The following is a 20,325-nucleotide window of genomic DNA, read 5'->3' on the forward strand; positions in this document are numbered from 1 at the left end:
CACGATGGCTCAGGCTCCATCTTCCTTTCTTGCAGGAATTTGCCTTAGACTCTCAGCAATTGTTCCAGATTATAAGTTTGAATTGACGAATATAATAACTCTCTAATTCCAGCATAATTAGGAAAACCTAGTTCTTATAAACTCTCAAAGTCATGTTTACCTTTCACTTAAATGGAGCTTATTTGTATTAACAATCGCAGATCACACTGTGGCATAGCCGGGCTAATAGGAGCGTGGTAATTTCAGAGAGATTACCGGCGTTTTAGGCCAGACTGGAAACATGTTGTTGTCTTGATAATGGGTTTTTCTGGTGTCTGGAGGAACGTGAGCAATTTCTTCTAATGAATAGCAGCAGAGATGAAAATACTATGCTTTTCTGTTTTCCCCTTCAGAAAACCCAACTGGAAATAAAGACAGAGCGTGTCATGTTTCAGGTGTCATTAGTCCAGCAGAATAGGCCATCTTCTCCTGCTTCGAGTAATTTCTTTTCACTTGGTCACGTTTAGGCCGCCGATGAAATTAAGAAGCTGTACAACCTCTTCCTGAAGATTGATGCCACACAGGTGGAAGTGAACCCCTTTGGTGAGACTCCGGAAGGACAAGGTAAAATAAATAAATAAGAGAAAACAAATGAATGTAATTATTCCCACCGTCGGTAAATTTAATTCTACAAAGGACTGCCGCAGCAGCTTTGCATTAATGTTTCCCGGTGATTTGATTTCTGCTGTCGTTTCGAATGCTCCCATGATGCAGCTGCACATTTCAGCCCTCAAGTTTGTGGGCAGCCAAGTGCCACGCCTCAGAGGAGGCTGCCCTTTGTTTTATCTAGAAACAGCCATCCGCCAGCAGTCCTTGTTTCTGAGGCCCGTCACGGTGGCCAGGAAATGGTGGAAACAGGAGCCACTGCTCTGGGTGTAAAACACGCACCCACTTTAGGACTTGCTGGAAGCTTAGCAGTTGACCTCAGTCTGCATAGAGTCACCTGTGTGCCCTCTGGGTTTGCACCATCATGGTGCCACCCCGGTGCCCCACCATCCAGCTTTTCCCTGACTTGATTTTGAGCTTCTGCTTCCAGTGGGAGAAGGAGGCGTTTTTGTGGGGATGGTTTTTCTTATCCATCAGGTACTTGTGGAGTATAAGCAACTGTTACATCTCCGCACCCCCACCCCTGCACTTTGTCCAACAAGTTCTTACTGAGTCCCTCGCCAGAGCTCATGTCTGTGTGTGCTTAGGGTCAGGGATGGTTAGTGAGTAGGTGGATGGCATGGTGACACCAGAAAGTGACTTCCATGAACCTGGTCTTTTTAGTACCTTTCACCCCCAGTGTCATGTGTGCTGCTGAGAATGCCGTGGACAGTCCGTAAATTGGTCTTTGCCACTGGGAAGGTAAATGAGGTGATCTGTTATGTTCAAATACAACCAAGTTGTAGACCAAGATGGACGTGTGTGTGTGTGTGTGTGTGTGTGTGTGTGTGTGTGTGTGTGTTTTCATGCTTTAATTCAGAGCTGTCTGCTGCAGGTCAATGGAGACAAAGTGAATACCCCTTTCCGTCTCCCTTTTTCCTATACCCCTTAAATCATGTCAAGGGGATGGCCGAATGTCAGAAACCTGACCTGTTTGCGTTTGCTCTGGGCCCTAGGCCAGAGAGGGGGTCATGAGGTCACTGGGCAGGAGCTCCCCAGAAGGCCTAGAACCTTGCCATCCCCCACCTCCCGCCCTGCAAGGTGCTGTCCATGCCCCTGAGCCGATGGTGTTTGGGAAGGGTGCTCAGTGGCTCTTACTTTGCAGAGGGACCTGGGTTCTGCCATGTCCTGACTGCAGATCTAGGCTAGACTCGTGGTGGTTTTTCCCCCGTCTTTTCTAATCCAAAGGTAAGCCGCCGCTGTCAGACACAAATCATGCCAGTTCCCAACATTCATAACATTCATTCCTCTTCTCAGGCACAGCAGCAGTTCAGCAAGGGCAGAGATAGATCTTCATCTTTTTTCTATTTTTTTTTTTTAACATTTCAAATTAAGATAGGCAAAAAGTTCATGTATAGGAAGTCATTGAAAATAATGTATTTCATAGTTTTCACAAATGACCACCATATAAAAATCTGTGCTAGGTCATTTATAAACAAACTACCTTATTCATAAATAACTTTTACATTTCATCTGACTGTGAAGTCATTAGTACATCATATAGTCCAGGGGTGGCGAATGTCCAGCCCACGGACCATACAGTCATTTGGTCTGGTCCTGCCAAGGCAGAGGGGTGAGTTAATTAAATGTTTGACAGAATAGAGCTGGCTGGCTTATTTTGTATGGCCCACAAATATCCAATATTTGATGTTACAAATATTCAAATGGCCTTTGGGAAAAAAAAGTTCCCCACCCCTGACTAAAGACAGTACCGGAAGGGAGAAAAAACTCTTGAAATTTTATGTCAAGCTCTATGATAAACTTTTACTTATATTATTTTTGTATTACTTGCAGCAACCCTGCAAAGTCAGAAATGTTTTCCTATTTTATGGAGAGTTGAAAAAGTCATGTGACTTCCCCATGAGTAATTAATACGTACTGGGATTCGAACCCATGTCTCAGTACAGTGTGTCTGTGGATTTTGATATGCCATACGGACTTATAGTGACTTGCCTTTTTTTCTTTTTCCTTCTTAAACTATTAAGTTGCTTTCATCTGACAGATCTCGAAGTAGTCCCATTTGGGACTATCAGTCAAAATTTATGCTGTACTGAGTGGCTGATAATTAAGTCCACAAAATGAAAGAGAAGGAAGTTCAATATAAGCTCTTAAATGTCATATATTGCTTTTCAAACTGGTATGCACACGAAACCTGGTCATTTCATATTTTAAAAAATGGAAATTCAAGCCTTTGGGAAGAGGTCTGTCACATTCGGTTCTGGCAGGGACGGGCTGTGAGAACCCTTTCCTAGGGGGCATTATAAAACTGTGTGACATCCGAAGGTTTCTTTTCCATTATTAAGAGAAAGAAACATTATTGAGCTTGTTTGAAGGGCTCATCATAACGTAAATTTTGTGTGTAGAGTTCATTGAAACGTAAGTCTCATGCTATTTGAAGAGCAAAATTATCTTTAGCTATTTGTTCATTGTACCATAAACGTCCAACTACTGGATTTAATCACAATTAAATGAGTGAGTTGGTTTATAACCCTAATGAGCAGTAGTCAAATTAAACCCAATTAGGAAACTGTGATTAATGACCAAATGTACAAATTGATCTTCATCACTGTCCCAGGCCCCTAGAGCAGTCCTTTATTTAGGGGCTGTAAAAGCAATCATTTATATCTGAGCAATATTGATAATCTTAATATTTAATTTTTTCATTTAGATCAGTAATAGCAGAACACATAACCTTGCACATGTTGTAGGAGAAAGGCAGTTTCTTGATGGAAAAAGGGACCAGAATGACTTAACATATTGAAATGAAAGTAAACTATTTGCTAGAGAGAAGGAACTTAACTGTTTTCCTTGCTTATCTGATTGCAGTGCCAGGATTAATTCATTCAACTGTGAATGAATTTGCGTTATTATTATTTATCTACTTATCCATACTTTCATTTATTTAGTTTGCAAGCCACTGAGATTTTGCCTCTGATTTCATTTGTTCCCACTTTCAGCCAGATCTGCTTGCACACAGACGCCTTTCTTTGGTGTCTGTACTGTTTCTCAATGGGGAAGGTGGCCATTTGTCCCCTAGGGGATCTTTGGCAATGTCTAAATACTTTTTCAATTGAGATGTAATTGACATAACAGCACTAGTATATTAGTTTCAGGTGTACAGCATGTGATTTTATTTGATCACTGCAGTGAGTCTCGTTGACATTCATTTTTGTTTGTCACTAACTGGGGTGCAGTGAGTGGAGGCCAGAGATGTCGCTGCACATCCTGTAACGCTCAGCACACCTCCCAACAGAAAGGATCCGCCCAACATGTCACTGTCCCCACGGGAAGAATACCGGCCCTAGGGCGTTTTCGTCGGCTGGAGCACATCCATTCACCAAATTAGAAGAATGAAATCCAGTGTAGACAGTGACTGTCTGGCCAAGAGGACATGAGAATAAGGCTGGCTTAAAGTTAACGGGAACATCAACTTTCTTTCTTGCTTCAAGTTAATTTCCCTAAATAACAACCCTGGTGCTTTGTGTTAGCAAGTGCCCATGTTGTCGGTGGATATTTCTGTTTCTGTCTTTATACACCAGACTTCTATTTTCAGGAACATTTTTAGTTCTATCTATCCTCACCCCCTCCCCTCCCTCCTCATGTCTATTTTCTCTTTCCACAGCAAATAAAATAAAAAGTTCTAAAAAATATACAACTCTTGGAACATCAGTATTTCCTGGAAAGAGGGGCCATTGGAAAGTGGCAGCCTGTAAGGGCCCGTTTCCATAGCAGGTCACGGTTCTTCATCACAGATCCAGCGCAGTGCCTCGCTCGAAGACAGGTTACTTTCCAAACTAATGATGACAGTCTTACTTCCTGCTGTTGTGTTTCCTTTATGTGTGAGTTTCCCCTCCAAAAGGTCCTTTTCTCTTGTTTGATTCCATGGCACATTCTTCTGCTGCACCTCCAGGGTCAGAGTGGGCTAATGGCCAGTCTTTGTTCACGGAGGTGGTGGAATTAGCAGCTCGCAGAATCCTAACACCCATGGCTGAACAAAACCCTGTGACCAAGAGCGGTCTCTTTCACAGCTGTTCAGAAGGAAACTCATTTATACAATCTATCAAGCATGTAACAGTGTGCTCTTGATGGCGAAAATTGTTTCATAAATATTAATAGGTGTGTTTTTTACCCACTTTGTACACAGGATGGCCTTTGTTCAAGTTGAATTTTCTAAGGAATTGTGGTTTTATTATTGTGACATTGAAAGTCTGAATGTCTTAGCCAAGCTGAGCTCCTCCCAAAATATGTTTTACCATAGCTTGTTGTTATATTAAATGAAAAAGCTAAGGTTTGAGCAAGCAAGTTTATTTTATTGCCCTGCGGTTGACATGGACATCAATCTGTTTTGAACACTTCAGGCCTAACGTGTACCTGGAAAGGTCTTACAGGGGGAATAAGCATCCAGGAGTCAATCAATAATCAGGGATTAATCTACGTGTGTGCCAGCTGCAAGGGCTATTTTGTTTGTTTCTTTATTTTCAAGCTAGCAGGACGCACTTTTCTAAGTTTCCCCTTCACCACAATGGACGTGCTAGCTGGGGCCACGTGTCAGTGTCAGAGCAGGGGACCGACGTGCGGAGACTGCCGTGGTTGGCAGGGACAGCCCACCTGCCCCCGCGAAGGGCTGGCTGCCATCTCCGCCGCGGGGCTCTCAGGACAGCGGCAGCAGGGAGACTTGGGTGAACTGATGTGGCTGTGGGTCCAGTAAAACCCCGTTTACAGAAACTGGCGTAAGCTGCCCTGAGGGCCACACTGGCCCCCTGACTTCAATGTACCGATCTGTAGCCTCCTTGGCCATCTGCACAGGTGGTGTGTGATCTGAGGCTCGAGAGAGGCAACTCTTTCATCCTCGTCCTTTAAGAGAAAAAGAACTTCTCTGTCAGGTACAAAGCCTTCATGCGATGCCCGGCATTAAAACCCTTCCTGTGGGAAAAGGCTTCGTAGTGAAGAAAGGTCATCTAAAACAGAGTGCCACCCACAAAGCCCGCGTCTTTCTGGGAGGCCGGAGTGAGAAGGCGCAGGGCTCCCTCAGACACAGCCTTGAACCGTGAGGATGGCATCGTACTGAAAACCACTGTGAACTCCTGAGCATCAGCTTGTACTTATTCTAGACAAAGGCTGGCACTGTAAGGGAGTGGACAAAGTACGGTCATGTGGAGTGAGAGGAAGCGAGGAGAACCCTCAGGGCTGGGCCGTGGGACCCTCCAGGGGTGGGAAAGCTCTGCGCAGGGAGAGGACGGGGGCCGAGGGCCCTCTGTGTGTGTGGCCGAGTGCCTCGCCTGCCCCTCTCCTCCCAGTGCAGCTGGAGCCTCTGCTCCCCGTTTGTAAGCCAGGCCTCTGGGCTTAAGGCCATCGGCGGCCCGGCTAGGCTGGGCCAGAGCAAGATTCACACAGACGGTGCCTTTGATGCTGGAGCACATACATCTTTGTTTCTCCCTCTAGAGATCCTTTTTATCCCAGTCACCACCTTCAATTCCTGGCGAAGCTCTAAAGGTCCCCCAGGGTGGCCCCAAAGAGTGAGCACATTTCCGAACTTGGTGCTGCATCAGAGCACAGGGCAAGCATCCCAAGCCTGAGCTCAGACACTCGGCGGGCCGCCTTCCGCACGCCCATCCATATCCCTCAATCACGTTCCTCGCGGTGCCTGTGAGTGCCGTCTTGTGCGGGGCCAAGAGCAGACAGGACTTAAGATGATTTACTAGTTTATTGATCTTGACCAAGAATTCTTTTATGTGAAACTCTCCACTTAGGAAGTCAATTTGGTCGCCTTTGCCCATTCATTTCAAAGGTGTCAATTACAAGTAGTCTTGCCAATGAGTAATGGAGGAGCTACAGTTACTAATAAATTAATTAAAATGTATTTATAAACCCGGTGGAAAGCCAGGAATGAAGTTGCTTTCCTATTGATTATTGCACCCGTCATTAGCTGCTGAGAAAATGCCATTGTAGCAAGCGGCCAGTTCCTTTGTAATTAGTTGCAGAGTTCCACCGCCAATATTCCAGTGTGTGGGACAGTGATTGCTCCTTGGCCCCATGTGCGCACAGCCTGTGGGAATGTGGTGGGACGTTTTGTGGCAAGACCACAGGCTCCAGCAGACATTAACTTCCACGCAGGACTCTCTTCCCAGTCGGGGCTATTCTAAGTAACGTGTGGTTTTGACTTTTACTTATGCCGAGTGTTCTTTGATGTTCAGATGCCAGATCTGCACAGGCTTGTCTGATGGCTGTGGTAGAGCCGCTGGGGAAACCGCCTCCTGGGCTCCTTAACCCCAGATGTCACAGTGTAACATCTGGGAAAAAAGTGTTTTCTTACCAGAGAAAGCAAGTGGGATTCACAGATTAGAGTCATTGCTTTTGATTGAAATATGCCAGGGTGGTTGTTTCCCCTTTAAGAGTTAGGTCTGCCATGCTGGAGAAGAATAGCACCTGCTCGGAGTCCCCTGCCTATCCATATTCCAAGTACACTAGAGGAGGGTGATGATGGAATGGCATCACAGACAGCTAATTTCTACCCTAAAGGCTGTAAGTAAAGACATCAGGCCCCGGAAGCCAGTGCACCACCCCATCCCACCCCACCGTGCTCCCCGCTGACTGTACGTACAGAGGATCTCCTGTCAATCAAGGAATGCGCTCACAGTCCATCCTCGCCCTGAGGGAGAGTCACTGTGTCCACTGAGAGCGCTAAGAGCCTAACTGGCACCGGGGGCAGAGACGGCGCTGCCGATGGCGCCTGTCGGCCTTCCTTACGTCTGACCAGCTGGGTCTCTCAATGCTTTACAACTGGAATCCAGAGAGTCATGTCCTGCACACATCAGGGTGGTGGTTGATGGAATGCACGTTAGCCGGCCCCAAGTGAGTGTTTCAGCTGTCTAAGGAATATTTCCATTTTCTAAATAAGAAAATGAGGCCCAGAGAGGAAGTAGTTATTATTATTATTTTTAAATCAAGGCTACAGTTAGTTAAGGATCATAAAAAAACAAAAACAAACTATTGATTCTGACCCAGTGTTCTTTTCATTACACCTCTCAGAAATATTGGTGAGGATACAGGTTAAATAAAAATCTCGCTTTGCATCCTTAGAAGAAGGACAAAGGACCACAGCAGGATTAGGGGTTATTGTCTGGTGTCTTTGCATAGGAGGAAAAGGTGGAAATTAGTGATTAATTACTAAAAATTTAGCTATAGCATGAACAGCCCATCAAAGCTACACGTAGCTGGCAGGCTTAGCTTTTAGGGGTGATAGCAACTTACATTGCTATTTGATTGGACAGAGACCAGCAGACACAGATGCCTGTGCTCTTTGTTAGAAGTCAGTTCTTGGAACAGGAACCATTTGTCTTGGTAGCTCTGAAGTTTAAATTCGGGGCAGGAAGTCGCAGTAGTTGGTCCCGTCTGTATCATGAGATAGGGCAACAGTGGTTTTTTGTTTGTTTGTTTGTTTGTTTTTCCCTGTGCTAACCAACCTTGAGAATGTAATATGTAGATCCTAAAGAGACATCGTGTGTTCCTTTCTCTAGTTGTCTGTTTTGATGCCAAGATAAACTTTGATGACAACGCAGAATTCCGACAGAAGGACATATTCGCCATGGATGACGGATCAGAAAACGAGCCCATTGAAAACGAAGCTGCCAAATACGACCTCAAATACATAGGACTGGACGGGAACATCGCCTGCTTTGGTGAGCACTCGGTTCTGGCAGAAGGGTGGCTTGTGGGTTTTTGCAGAATTTAGGAACTCCTGATTTCTGACATTTTATTTCCTAACAGCAAGTAACCATAAGAGACTTTTCTACCCAAGAATCTTAGGAGACGATTCGTTTTCTTCCCAAAGTAGATTTTGGTCGATGGTCCCTGGTGTAAAGTAGGGCTGCGTCTCTGGCACCTGCGACATTTCAGGCGGGAATTCCTCGCTGGCTGTGGGCTGGCCTGCACATTGCAAGGGGTTCAGCAGTTCCTGGCCACTAGCACCTCCACTTGTCACCACCAAAGTATCTCCAAACACGGCAGAATGTCTTCGGAAGGGCGGGATACCGTCCCCGGGAAAAGTCCTATTTCAAAGTTAAACTTCGCTTTTTACTAAGCCTTTGCTGCTCTGGCTAATTTGTAGGAACTATTATGAAATTTGGGTTCAAGTTAAACTACTTGCACAGAGGAAGTAGAAGAGAATATATACTTGACTCATTATGCTCAAGTTTCAACTTCTGTGATAAATAAATGATAAATTGTTTAATTCATTACACCACTTTGGTAATAAAACAATTGATTTTATCATAATTATCTAAATTTGTGAAAATGGCTTATTCAGTTGAAATAAGAATGGGTCTATAGAGGCAGCATAACTTTTGTCATTGTCCACAGCTTATAGTACTGAGATTTATAGACTTCTGTGTTATGGTGGGACCGATTTATTACACTGGAAACTGAGTTCTTAATCTTAATGAAATTTAAATAAAGAAGATTTATAGCTCATTAAACCAACAACATCATTATATTCAGAACTAGATAGGCCTCATCCAGCAGTTTGCTGTTCAATACAATGAAAATGACATCCAGTTACAAGCGGCACCCAGAGTCTTGCTTTGATTGGAGCAATAACTCTCAGGTACCATCTCCCCTCCCTCCTGCTCTTGGTCAGCTAATGAGCTCAGTACTGTAGGCATTGAGGAGGGAGAGAGAGGAAATGCGGGGGTAGAACAAATTCAGATCTTTTGCAGCCTCTGTAGGCGTGTGCATGGTTTGACAAAGTTAGCCTAGCACATTTCAAATTACTTTCAGATCCTAGATAAACCATTTTTATTTTAGTTGACCCATAATTAATTAAATTAGTCACAGTTCAGTTGTCTGGGGAATTCAAGGGTCAGGAAAAAGTGAAGGGTACTTTATCTTGGGAGTTTCTGCTGAGTTCAGGAGATTTTTATTATTTTATTATTTTTATTTTTTTACTTTCTAACCTGAGGAAAATAACTTCGTACAATTAAGCATAAGGAACAACAGAAGTACATTGATCAATAAAACTTAATTCTGGAAAATAAGAATTTCTGTGTTAAAACTCATTACTTGGTTTTTAAAGAAAAGCTGCGAAGATGCTAGCACATCTTGGCTCCAGTTTGAATGGTCAGGTTGCTGGAGAACATTTGTTATATTATTTTGAAAAAGGAACAGGGGCTCATTTGTCTTCTGGCTTTCTCAGGTAACGTATACTCATACTTGGTTGCACTCAGTAGGAAAATGTGGGGAGCTCTCTTGCAGCTGAAGGCTCTGGTTCAACCCTAGAGGGTGCCACATTCCAGGGACCGTATTCTCAGCTAACAAAACTAGAAGAATGCCATTCTTTACTCTTAAAGGATTTTAAAAAGAATATGATCCTGGCTGTGTAGCTCAGAGGTTAGAGTGTTGGCCCAAGGATAGAAGGGTCTCAGTTTCCATTCCAGGCCACGGGCACGTACCTGGGTTGCAGGTTCAATCTCTGGCCCCCGTAGGGGGCTTATGGGAGGAAACCAATCCATGTGTCTTTCTTACATTGCTCTTTCTCTTCCTCTCTTTCTTCTCTCCCCTCCTTACCTTCCTCTCTCTCTAAAAATCAATGGAAAAAATATCCTTGAGTGAGGATTAACAAAATAAAAAAACAAAACAAAAAGTAATTCATAGGCCCTACTTACTTTTCACAGCTTTTTTCTCTTTTCCAATTTCTTGAAATACACTTTCCAGAACCTAAAACTCCTGCCTCTATTACTAACTACTAGACTAAATTGATAACTGACTTCACCTCTTCCCTCCTTTCCTTTTCCAGATTGACATAACTTCCTGATAGATCCATCTCCCCACCCCCAGGCCTTTTTTGGTTGTTCTTTGTGTGCACATCTTCTGATTGCTTATCCTAAAAACCTATGAACTTATGCAGTTGGGTAGAATTTCAAAGACAGAAGTTGGCCCGTCATGATAGTGTTCTCTCTTGTAACTGTGTGGAGGGGAAACGTTTCTGTGCCGTTTCGTTTTACTAAACTGATCTTGTCTTGTGTGCTGCTTGCATTGCACAGTGAATGGTGCTGGCCTCGCCATGGCTACTTGTGATATCATTTTCCTGAATGGAGGGAAGCCAGCCAACTTCTTGGATCTTGGAGGAGGCGTACAGGAATCTCAAGTCTATCAAGCCTTCAAATTGCTCACAGCTGATCCTAAGGTAACGCTCTTGGGTGGAGGTTGCATAACGTTCTGGTTTCTCACCATCAAGAGCAGCCTTGTTCCTGCTGCAAGGGGTTAGCATGCAGCCCAGACGCAAACCCTGTCTTACACGCCATTGACATACACGGTGTTTAACTCTCTTGGGGTGAAAGTCTTATAAGTTTCCCAGGATGTTATTTCAGAGGCTGTGCTTTAAGAGCTCTGGGAGGTGGCAGGAAATAAAATGGGTGTAGTGACCTGAACAGTGAAATGTGGGCTGGCGTGACACATCATTTGGGTAATTTACAAAGAAGCAATTAGCTCTGTACTTCTATGACTTAAAGAAGACTGGGTGTTGGATTTCTTTCATAAGATGCTGACTGTAGAATCATATGCTTGGAGACAGAATGAAAGGATAGGATTATATTATATTAGAAGCCCAATGCACGGATTCTTGCACCAGTGGGGTCCCTCAGCTTGGCCTTCGGGATCAGGCTGAAACCAGCTCTCTGACATCCCCTGAAGGGATCCCAGATTGTGAGAAGGCGCAGATCAGGCCGAGGGACCCCACCTGTGCATGAGCAGGGCCAGGGAGGGATGTAGGAGGTTGGCCAGCTGGGGAGGGATCACAGTAGGACTCCAGGGTGTGTCGGGCCATCTCACTCAGTCCCTATAGGCCAGACCCCAGCAGCAAGCTAACCTACTGGTGGGAGTGTCTGCCACCTGGTGGTCAGTGCATGTCCTAGCGAGCAGTTGAGTGGCCTTAGCATATCATTAGCATATTACACTTTTATTGTTTGAATGGATAACCGGATGACCAGATACTTAGCATATTCGGCTTTTTTTATATAGGACATTACTTGAAAATAATGACCTCATTGCCTTCTGCATGTTTTTTATTTTTCATCTCTGGCAGTTGCATGTGTTACAGTTTATAATATATGCTCTTAATAGCAAATGATATTGCTTTCTGTGCAGCTTGTCTTAACTAGAATGTAGCTATCAAACCCAGGTACACAGTAGATGCTCAGTTAACGTTTAATCAGTCTAAATACCAGTATATCTTCTTCCAATGGTATATCAGCTGTCTATGATGACAAGGTTTAGGTGGATATTTATTATGTGGACAAGACTAAAATTTATTAGTGTATCATTTCATGCTTTTAACAGTTCTGTGGGGTAGTGTATATGCCACAACCATTTGATTTTATATTTTGAGAGTCATTATTTTGATGCTGTTAGCTTATCTAATATATCCTGCTGGTTCTTGAGACATCTGAGAAAAATTTGGAAATCTGAACCTATCACCAAGAAAATCATAAATGAAACCAATACCAGATTTTTTTTTTAAAGAAATGTAGTCTGAACTTAATGTGGAAACCTTTCATTAATAAATATAATGACACCAGGCTGGTGTATGTCAGTGGTTGAGCATCAGCCTATGAACCAGTGGGTCATGGTTTGATTCCTGATCAGGACACATGCCTGAGTTGTGGGCTTGATCCGATCAAGCAAGAGACAGCCAGTCTATGATTCTCTGTCATCACTAATGCTTTTATCTCTCCCTCTTCCTTCCTCTCTGAAATCAATAAAAATATATTTAAAAAATATATAATGGCAATAGCCTTTTTGGTTTCAATGTATAAAATTTTGTCTTATTAGTACAGTATACTTGTCTGTGTTCATTATGACTTGGGTAGTTGGTAACCTCCTTTTGCTAAGACTTTTCCTTCTGACTTACAAGTCAGTGGAAAGGTTTTATCAGCTGCTGCTGCTCATTTCGCCAGGCCGTTGAGGAATGGCATGTCCCTGAGGTCAGGTCACCCAGCCAGGAAGGAAGGGTTGTGGTTGACTTTTTTGTTTATATAAGCACCTTGTTTTCATTAAGTCAGGACATCATCAGTGGCTGCCTACTTATTTATTAATTCATGTAGCCCTTCTTGCTATTCTTTCATAAGGGAAGAATCATTTTCTTCCCAGTCATTTTTAGACCAATTGAAATCTGTGAATAGTATGGACATAATACACAGCGCTTAAGGCTGCTGAACCACAAAGGGCCTAGAGGGCAGGCAACTGTAACAACATTCTGAACTTTTATTCTGCTGAAACTCAGTAAAGAATAACCGAGAACCATCAAGGGATTACATATGCCAGGACAATCATTGCATTTAAAAATTGATGTATTTCGCCCTAGCTGGTTTGGCTCAGTGGATAGAGCATTGGCCTGTGGACTAGAGTCCTGGCTTCCATTTCCAGTCAAGGGCACATACCTTGTTATAGGCTTCTTCCCTGTCTGGGCCCTGGTCAGGGCACATGCAGGACACAGCCAATCCATGTGTTTCTCTCACATCAATATTTCTCTGTGTCTTTTCCTCTCTCATCCAATCTCTAAAAACCAATGGAAAGCATCATCGGGTGAGGATTTATATATATATGTATATGTATACTGAATTTTAATTCTGTAAAAATATTAGGAGGGGAATGAAAAATCACTTGCAGAGCCATTTTTAAAAAACTATCTCTCCAAAAATGTTGACTTTACCTTATGGAGTATTTTCCAATGCTTGCAGTGTTTGAGCTTGTTTGAGATTGGCTGTCATGTTAGGTGGAGAAAGGTGTGGGAGTTATTTTTCTCATGCTATATCAGGAAAATGAATGCAGACCTCATCGCACAGTACATTTTCCAAAAATTGAAATTTCAAAGCCAGTTAAAAAGCAGGGGAATGCAATGGTATTTTCAACCCTGGCATTGTTTCACCGGCTGCAGAGGACGGGGCTGGGAAGCACTGCCGCCGCATTGATTGGCTTCTGCAGGGAAGCTGGCCCAGCCTGGCAGCCGCTCTTTCCTGGCGAGCCCCGTGCTGCCCAGAAGGAGGTTCCCATGAGCCCAAACCTAATTATTTCAAAGGCATTGATTTTCCTACTAGTTGAGTGCACTGAAAGTCAAAATTACAAAAGATCTGTTGTTGTTCAACTTAAGTCAGTTGATACTAACAACTACTTGTTTGCTGTATATATATGAGTGAGTTCTATTGGTCAAATAATAAACATCATCATTTAAGAAAAACATGATGGATTGACATATATTCTACTCCTGAGGTCAGCCACGAGCTGGAACTTACATTTGTCTTGCTTGACTATTAGCCCAGATGCTGATTCTTGAGGGAACCTAGGGCAGGTGCCTTGATGAGCAGGGTGTTACTTGTCTGTGATCCATGTGGGATAGAGTTTCCTCTACTGGACTGTATCCAAGGGTCTTTCATGACAGCTCACTTACTGAATTAGATTCACATTAGGGTGTTATGCATATTTTATAATTCTCGTATTTTCCAGCAGGGCTGGAGATGAGAGGAAGGTAATAGAGTTTGTTCTGCTGGTGTTAAAACAGATCTTATCTTTCCTTCATCGTTTTTAACTTACAGAAGTCATAGAGTGAAAAGAATATAAGATGGGAAGGGTAAGTAGAGTTTTGCAGTAATCTGTAAAGAATTTGAGCACATTTAAGGAAAAACTATAAGGAATGCTATCCTTAGGTTTTTGTTTTCCTAAAGGATGCTTTGGCTTTTATTTCTACTTTTAAACTTAGAATTCAGGAGGTGTAGAAAATGGGTTGCAACAACATCTGGAGTATGTAAAAGATTTTGCATAAATGAATAAAACGCAGAGACAGTTGACAGGAATCTTAATAGTAACCGCAGCTCTTTGGGCCACAGTGAAGCAGATCCGTTGCCCTCCGGGGCCTGGCTCTGCAGAGCAGTGAGGTGTCATTCCCATTAGGGCTGTGGACGTGTTATTTAACTTCTGTGGGCCTTGTTTCCTCAGAAAATGGAGAGCATCCCAGTACCTACTGCCTTAGCGGTGGTTTTATTACATGAATTGAGATAAACACATATATTTTCCACTTAGTGGGGTGATAATTTCATATGATGGTATCATTTAAAAATTTGATGATCTTTTTATTAAAGTGTAACCTACATATAGAACAGAATAAAGATCATTTTAGTATGTAGCTTAGTGAATTATCGCCAAGTGCACATACCTCTCTATCCGCCAGTCAGATCAAGAAAGAAAATATGATCAATATTAGGAACTGAGAGTCTATGTCTCCCCAAATTCATATGTTGAAATCCCACCCCCCAATATGGTGTTGGGAGGTGGGGTCTTGAGGAGCTAATTAGATCATGCAGGTAGAGTCCTCATGAATGTGATTAGCACCCCTATAAGAGGGACCCCGGGGGTTCCCAGTAAGTCCTCTGTGTGCTAGGAAGTGTTTCACTAGACACTGAACTGTTGGTGCCTTGATTTTGAAATTCCCAGTCTTCAGAATTGTGAGGAATTGTTGTTTAAGCCGCTCCGTCTATGGTAGTTTTAGACAGAAGCCTGAACAGTCTAGGACAGTGGTCGGCAAACTCATTAGTCAACAGAGCCAAATATCAACAGGACAACGATTGAAATTTCTTTTGAGAGCCAACTTTTTAAAACTTAAACTTCTTCTAACGCCACTTTTTCAAAATAGACCTGCCAGGCCGTGGTATTTTGTGGAAGAGCCACACTCAAGGGGCCTAAGAGCCGCATGTGGCTTGCGAGCCGCAGTTTGCCGACCACGGTCTAGGACAACCTCCCTCAGAAACCCTTATGTTTCCCAGCTCCCAGAGTCCTACCCAACTTTCTCCCCCAAAATAACCACTATCCCAAATTCTGATATTGTCCACTAATTTGCCTGGTTTGAGCTTCATGTATGGAATCACATGGAGTATACTCGCTTGTTTGCCATCTTCCCCTGAGCTGGGTCTGTAAGACCCCTCACACTGGGTGTTGCCCTGGCAGCTCATCCTTCTTTCCCTGCAGCATTCTTCTGTGCGGCTCTCCAGCCTTTCTCACCCTCTTCCCTTGGGAGGCCGCTGTGTCGTTCTCAGTTTTGAAGGTTACGATAAAGGTTGCTCGTTGTCCTTTGGAGCACATTTCTGTGGACACACGCTTGGAGCTCAGATTTCCGGGTCACAGGATGTGCATGTGTTCCGCAGGCATCGCTGCTGCCACACGGTTCTCCAGGTGCCCCAGGGCACCAGCACGTCCGGGTTCCAGCTCTGCTTCCGCCAGCACTCCCTGGGAGTCAGTCCATCTCTCAGTTTGCGTCGTTCTGATAAGTGTGTGGTTGTGTCTCATTGTGGTTTTAATTAGCCTTTCTCGAATGACTAATGAGCTTGAACACCTTTTCATATGTTTACTAGCTACTTGGATATACCTGTTAAACTCCTGTCACCTCGTCTGAGGTAGATATGGAAATAATACCCCAAAGTATTGTTTCAAGAATTAACTGTGGTAATATATGTGCAAGTTCTTGGTAAAACCTTTCTAAAGCACAATAAAAACTTGATTTTGTGTCATATATATATGTATATTTTTTTTTTTTTTGAAAGGGAAAGGGAGAGAGATAGAAGCATCACTGATGAGAGAGAATCATTGATTGGCTGCCTTTTGCACGCCTCCTGCTGGGGGCCCTGACCTCTCCTTTCATCAGTGGCCGCTCAACCACCGAGCCACCCCAGCCAGGCTGTGCTGTATATTTTGAATATTTGAATCCATGTTCATGTCTGACAGTGGGATTGGAATTGCTGTGATGGAATACGTGCTCCTCCACAAAACAAGAAGATGTCTGAAGCAGGTATGCTGCCACCAGTGCCACCACGGGTGCTGTTTGGAATTGACGGACTGTGTAAGCATTCAGGAGCTTGCAGTCATTCTCTGTTCAGATAAGCAGCCAGAAAATAGTTTAACGAAGGGAGGATTAGTTCGTGTGTAAAAGAACCACAGCCGCCGAAGCTGGTTTGGCTCAGTGGTAGAGTGTAGGTCTGCGGACTGACAGGTCCCGGGTTCGATTCCGATCAAGGGCATGTACATTGGCTGCGGGCACATCCCCGGTGGGGGATGTGCAGGAGGTGGCTGTAGATGTTTCTCTTTCATCGACGTTTCTGGCTCTCTATCTCTCTCCCTTCCTCTCTGTAAAAAATCAATAAAATATATATATTAAAAAACAAAACAAAACAAAAAAACATAGCCTGTCACTTGGCATCCATTTGAGAAGAGGCCAGTTCTGTGACGTATGCTTCCAGTGCCCTTCGAAGCTGAGGGAAGTGAAGCTGCAGGTCCGTGTGGCTGCTCACAGTCATAGTACATGTCCTGGGTCTTGCCTGTGCTGAGTGCCCACACATTGTTAATTTTTAGACATTTAGAGTGTATTTAAATACAAACTCAGTGCCCTTTTTTTTCTTATGTACATGCTTATATCAGTGACATAAAACAAATCTCATTTCATTACATACCACATGTATTTGCTAACATACCTTATCTGCCAGGGAATGTTATTTTGGGTTGTAATAGAATTCTTGAGAGATTCAAATGCCGAACACTTTACACAGCATGAGCATTATTTTTGAAACAACTGCCCTGAACCCCTATTTTTACAGGCCCGTTTGAAAATAAATTTACTTTCCCATAGAGCTGAAAAGGTTAAAAGTCCAGGCAGCCATCCTCAGTGGTGACAGTCCACCTCCGAATCCAGTGTGGGGAGTAAATGATTCCCGCCATGAGCATGTGTGTGCCACTGGGCCGCCTGCACTGGTGTGGCTCCGGGCACTTCTCCTTTCTCTGCGGTGCTTTTCCTACGGCTATCAGCTCATAAATGCTGGCTCTGCGGTTCCTGGCCTCATGTCCAGTTTACCCAAATTTCCAGGAATGTTTGGTTCTCCATGCCCAGCTCACACTCATTCCATCTCACCTGCCAGAGCGGGTCCTGGCAGAGGCCCCGGTTCCGTGTCTTAGCCTCAGTCACTGTGTCTGAGGGCTACCCGTCTCCCAGGCATCCCTAATGCAGCTCTCCAAATCCGTTTTCATGCTTCCTGTTGACATGCTGGCAGAAATAAATAGAAAATAAGATTTCTACTATTTGCTCTGCTTCTCAAAATTCAAATTTTAACATGCTTTATTTTGTCTCAAGGTAAGTGATTTAAATAATTTAACAGACTTTGGGATATTTTAGTCAATTTATTATTAGTCCCAACATGCTCAGTAATTGATTATGGATTCTATATGGCAGGCCTTTTAAACTATTAAAGAGAAATGGATCACTGAGGCCCTCTATGTTGAAAATCGTATAATTATTAGAAGTGTTAGTATTTGTTTTTTTCTCCTAATGTATTTGTTTTTATCTCCTCAGTGAGAGAGAGAGTGCTTAATTCAGCTTTGAAAGGCGAAGGCCTGTGCTCCCAGCGCTGAGCCTGTCCTGGCGTGTGAGGGCCAGGGGCTGAGGACTTTGTGGACAGACTCCTCTCCTCCTCCTCCTCCTCCTCCTCCTCCTCCTCCTCCTCCTCCTCCTTCTCCTCCTCCTCCTCCTCCTCCTCCTCCTCCTCCTCCTTCTCCTTCTCTGCTCTGCCCCCACCCATGGCCAGAGATCCTGGGATTATGAATAACTTGTTGGAAATGAGGAACGTGTCCATGTGGGCATTCCAAAGAAATTGGCATGGCTCAGAGCAGTTTGCTAGGCAGTTTTTTGTCTGTGTGGTAGGGTATCTTATTAAACAGAATCCCTTTTCCCTAATTATTAAAGTAGGAAAGCATAAAACATAGAAAAATAAATAAATAAATCAAATTGTATAGGCACTCACTTTTAAAAAGAATGCAGAGAATGGCATTTTGACAAAACTAGTATCAGTGTAATCGACATTGGTGTGGAGTCCGCCCTCCCCCGGGCTGTGCCTCCTGCTGCCCTGCGTGGTCTCTGACCTTCAGGGCTGGAGAGTGTGTGCTATGTGGCTGTTTACGTTCATGTAACTAGTCCTCTGGTAATTAGTAATGCGTAACTAGTCCTCTAGTATTTGGTAATGAGAGTGTTTTCAGTTAAAATGATGCTGCAGTGAGCCTCCTTTTGCTACTATTGTACCTGCCATACGACTTAACGTGAGATAAATGCTGGGATTAGAGATGGCATGTTCCTCTAGTAATCACTGAGACCTTTAGTGCTTTCCAAGGAAGGCTTTCGAGAATTGAAGGAATTTTATTATAACCTAATGTGCATTTTTCAACCAGTGTTCTTAGTATAGTTGAGCCTCTTTATTCCCTGATTCCACATTTGCAGAGTTGCCTGTGTGCTACAATTTATTTGTAACCCAGATCAGTACTCCCGTTGCTTTCTGGTCGTCCTGGGGCTGGGGTGGGGGGGAGCCAGGGTGGGGGGTGGGGGTGGGGGACGGCTGAGGCCAGGGACAATTCCCTTCTCCATGTGCTCCCAGCTGCCTGGGGCCAGGCTGCACTCTCCCCTCCTTCAAGCAGGCATCATGGTTGCCTGGGACAGGGCCGCCTGGCAGGGACCACAGACTGGAAATGGACTTGTCCCCAGGGTCAAGGAAGCAATGGAGGGAGGACCTCTGCAGAGAGCGGCCTGAGGTCCTGTCCAGCAGCCAGATGCAGAGCTGGGGGAGAGGAGGTTATTGGGAAACATGGTGAGAGTGGGGAGGGTCTCCTCTGAGAGCAGCAGGCGGGTAGGAAGCAGTGAGAGTGCAAACAAGAAGGCAGTTCCCAGACAGTAAGCAGGGAATTCACACAGAGCATCCTGTGAGCTGGGTCCTAGGAGACTGGAGGCCCAGGCGGGTAACGAAGGAAGGAACTCAGCCACAGGTACAGTCTGTGTCTAACAAGAGGTTGACGAGCTCATCCCACAACAAGACTGACTATGGAGGGTTCCCAGCTTGTTGGGGAGCAGCCCCTCAAAGGAAGTCAGGACTCTTTCTTCAACAACAGAATGACCAAGCTGGAAAGAAAGCCATTCAGAACCTCAGCCATGCCATAACCAGCTTGGCTCAGTGGATAGAGCGTCGGCCTGCCGACTGAAGGGTCCAAGGTTCGATTCCAGGCAAGGGCATGAACCTAGGTTGTGGGCATATCCCCAGTGGGAGGTGTGCAGGAGGCAGCTGATGGACGTTTCTCACTCGTATCCCTCTCTCTTCCTTTCTGTAAAAAAATCAATAAAATATATTAAAAACAAAACAACAACAACAAAAAATACCCGAACCTCAGCTAAGTGAGAGTGTCATTGGCGTGTGGAGGCGCCAGGCCTTCCCAGGCACTGAGGGTGAAGCAGCGACTGAACAGTTTTGAGGGGGAAATGGTTAAGCGGAGAAGTAGATAAACACATAATCTAAAACACACACCTCGTGTGTTGGAGGATATTTACTAAGTTGAAAAATAACATTGAGTGGGGTGGGGGGCCGAGAATGGCTTGCCCAGGAGGTCTGTCTGAACATTTGACCTTGGAGAAAGAAATGTCACAGCTGTTCCACTTGGGTTTGGGTTGCTGCCAGTGAGGGGGTCGGTCCAGCGTCTGCTGCCCTTTCTAGCAGCCCCTCTCATGGCACTCCCTGCCTCACCCGGCACGGGCAGCAGGCTCCCTCGCAATGCTATGGGCCTAAGAGGGGGCGATGAGGG

General features: G+C 44.4%; 1 protein-coding gene across 2 annotated transcripts in view; it reads left to right on the forward strand.

Annotated features, from left to right (window-relative positions):
• SUCLG2 (succinate-CoA ligase GDP-forming subunit beta) overlaps positions 1-20,325 on the forward strand; it is a 209,927-nt gene that overhangs the window by 129,170 nt on the left and 60,432 nt on the right. For both annotated transcript variants that reach the window (XM_036430579.2, XM_045578946.1), the window contains exons 7-9: positions 507-603; positions 8,202-8,363; positions 10,722-10,864. In XM_036430579.2, the coding sequence (XP_036286472.1) occupies positions 507-603; positions 8,202-8,363; positions 10,722-10,864 (402 nt within the window). The remainder of the gene's footprint in view (positions 1-506; positions 604-8,201; positions 8,364-10,721; positions 10,865-20,325) is intronic.

This window comes from Pipistrellus kuhlii, unplaced genomic scaffold, assembly GCF_014108245.1.
Source record: "Pipistrellus kuhlii isolate mPipKuh1 unplaced genomic scaffold, mPipKuh1.p scaffold_m20_p_11, whole genome shotgun sequence".
NCBI lineage: Eukaryota > Metazoa > Chordata > Mammalia > Chiroptera > Vespertilionidae > Pipistrellus > Pipistrellus kuhlii.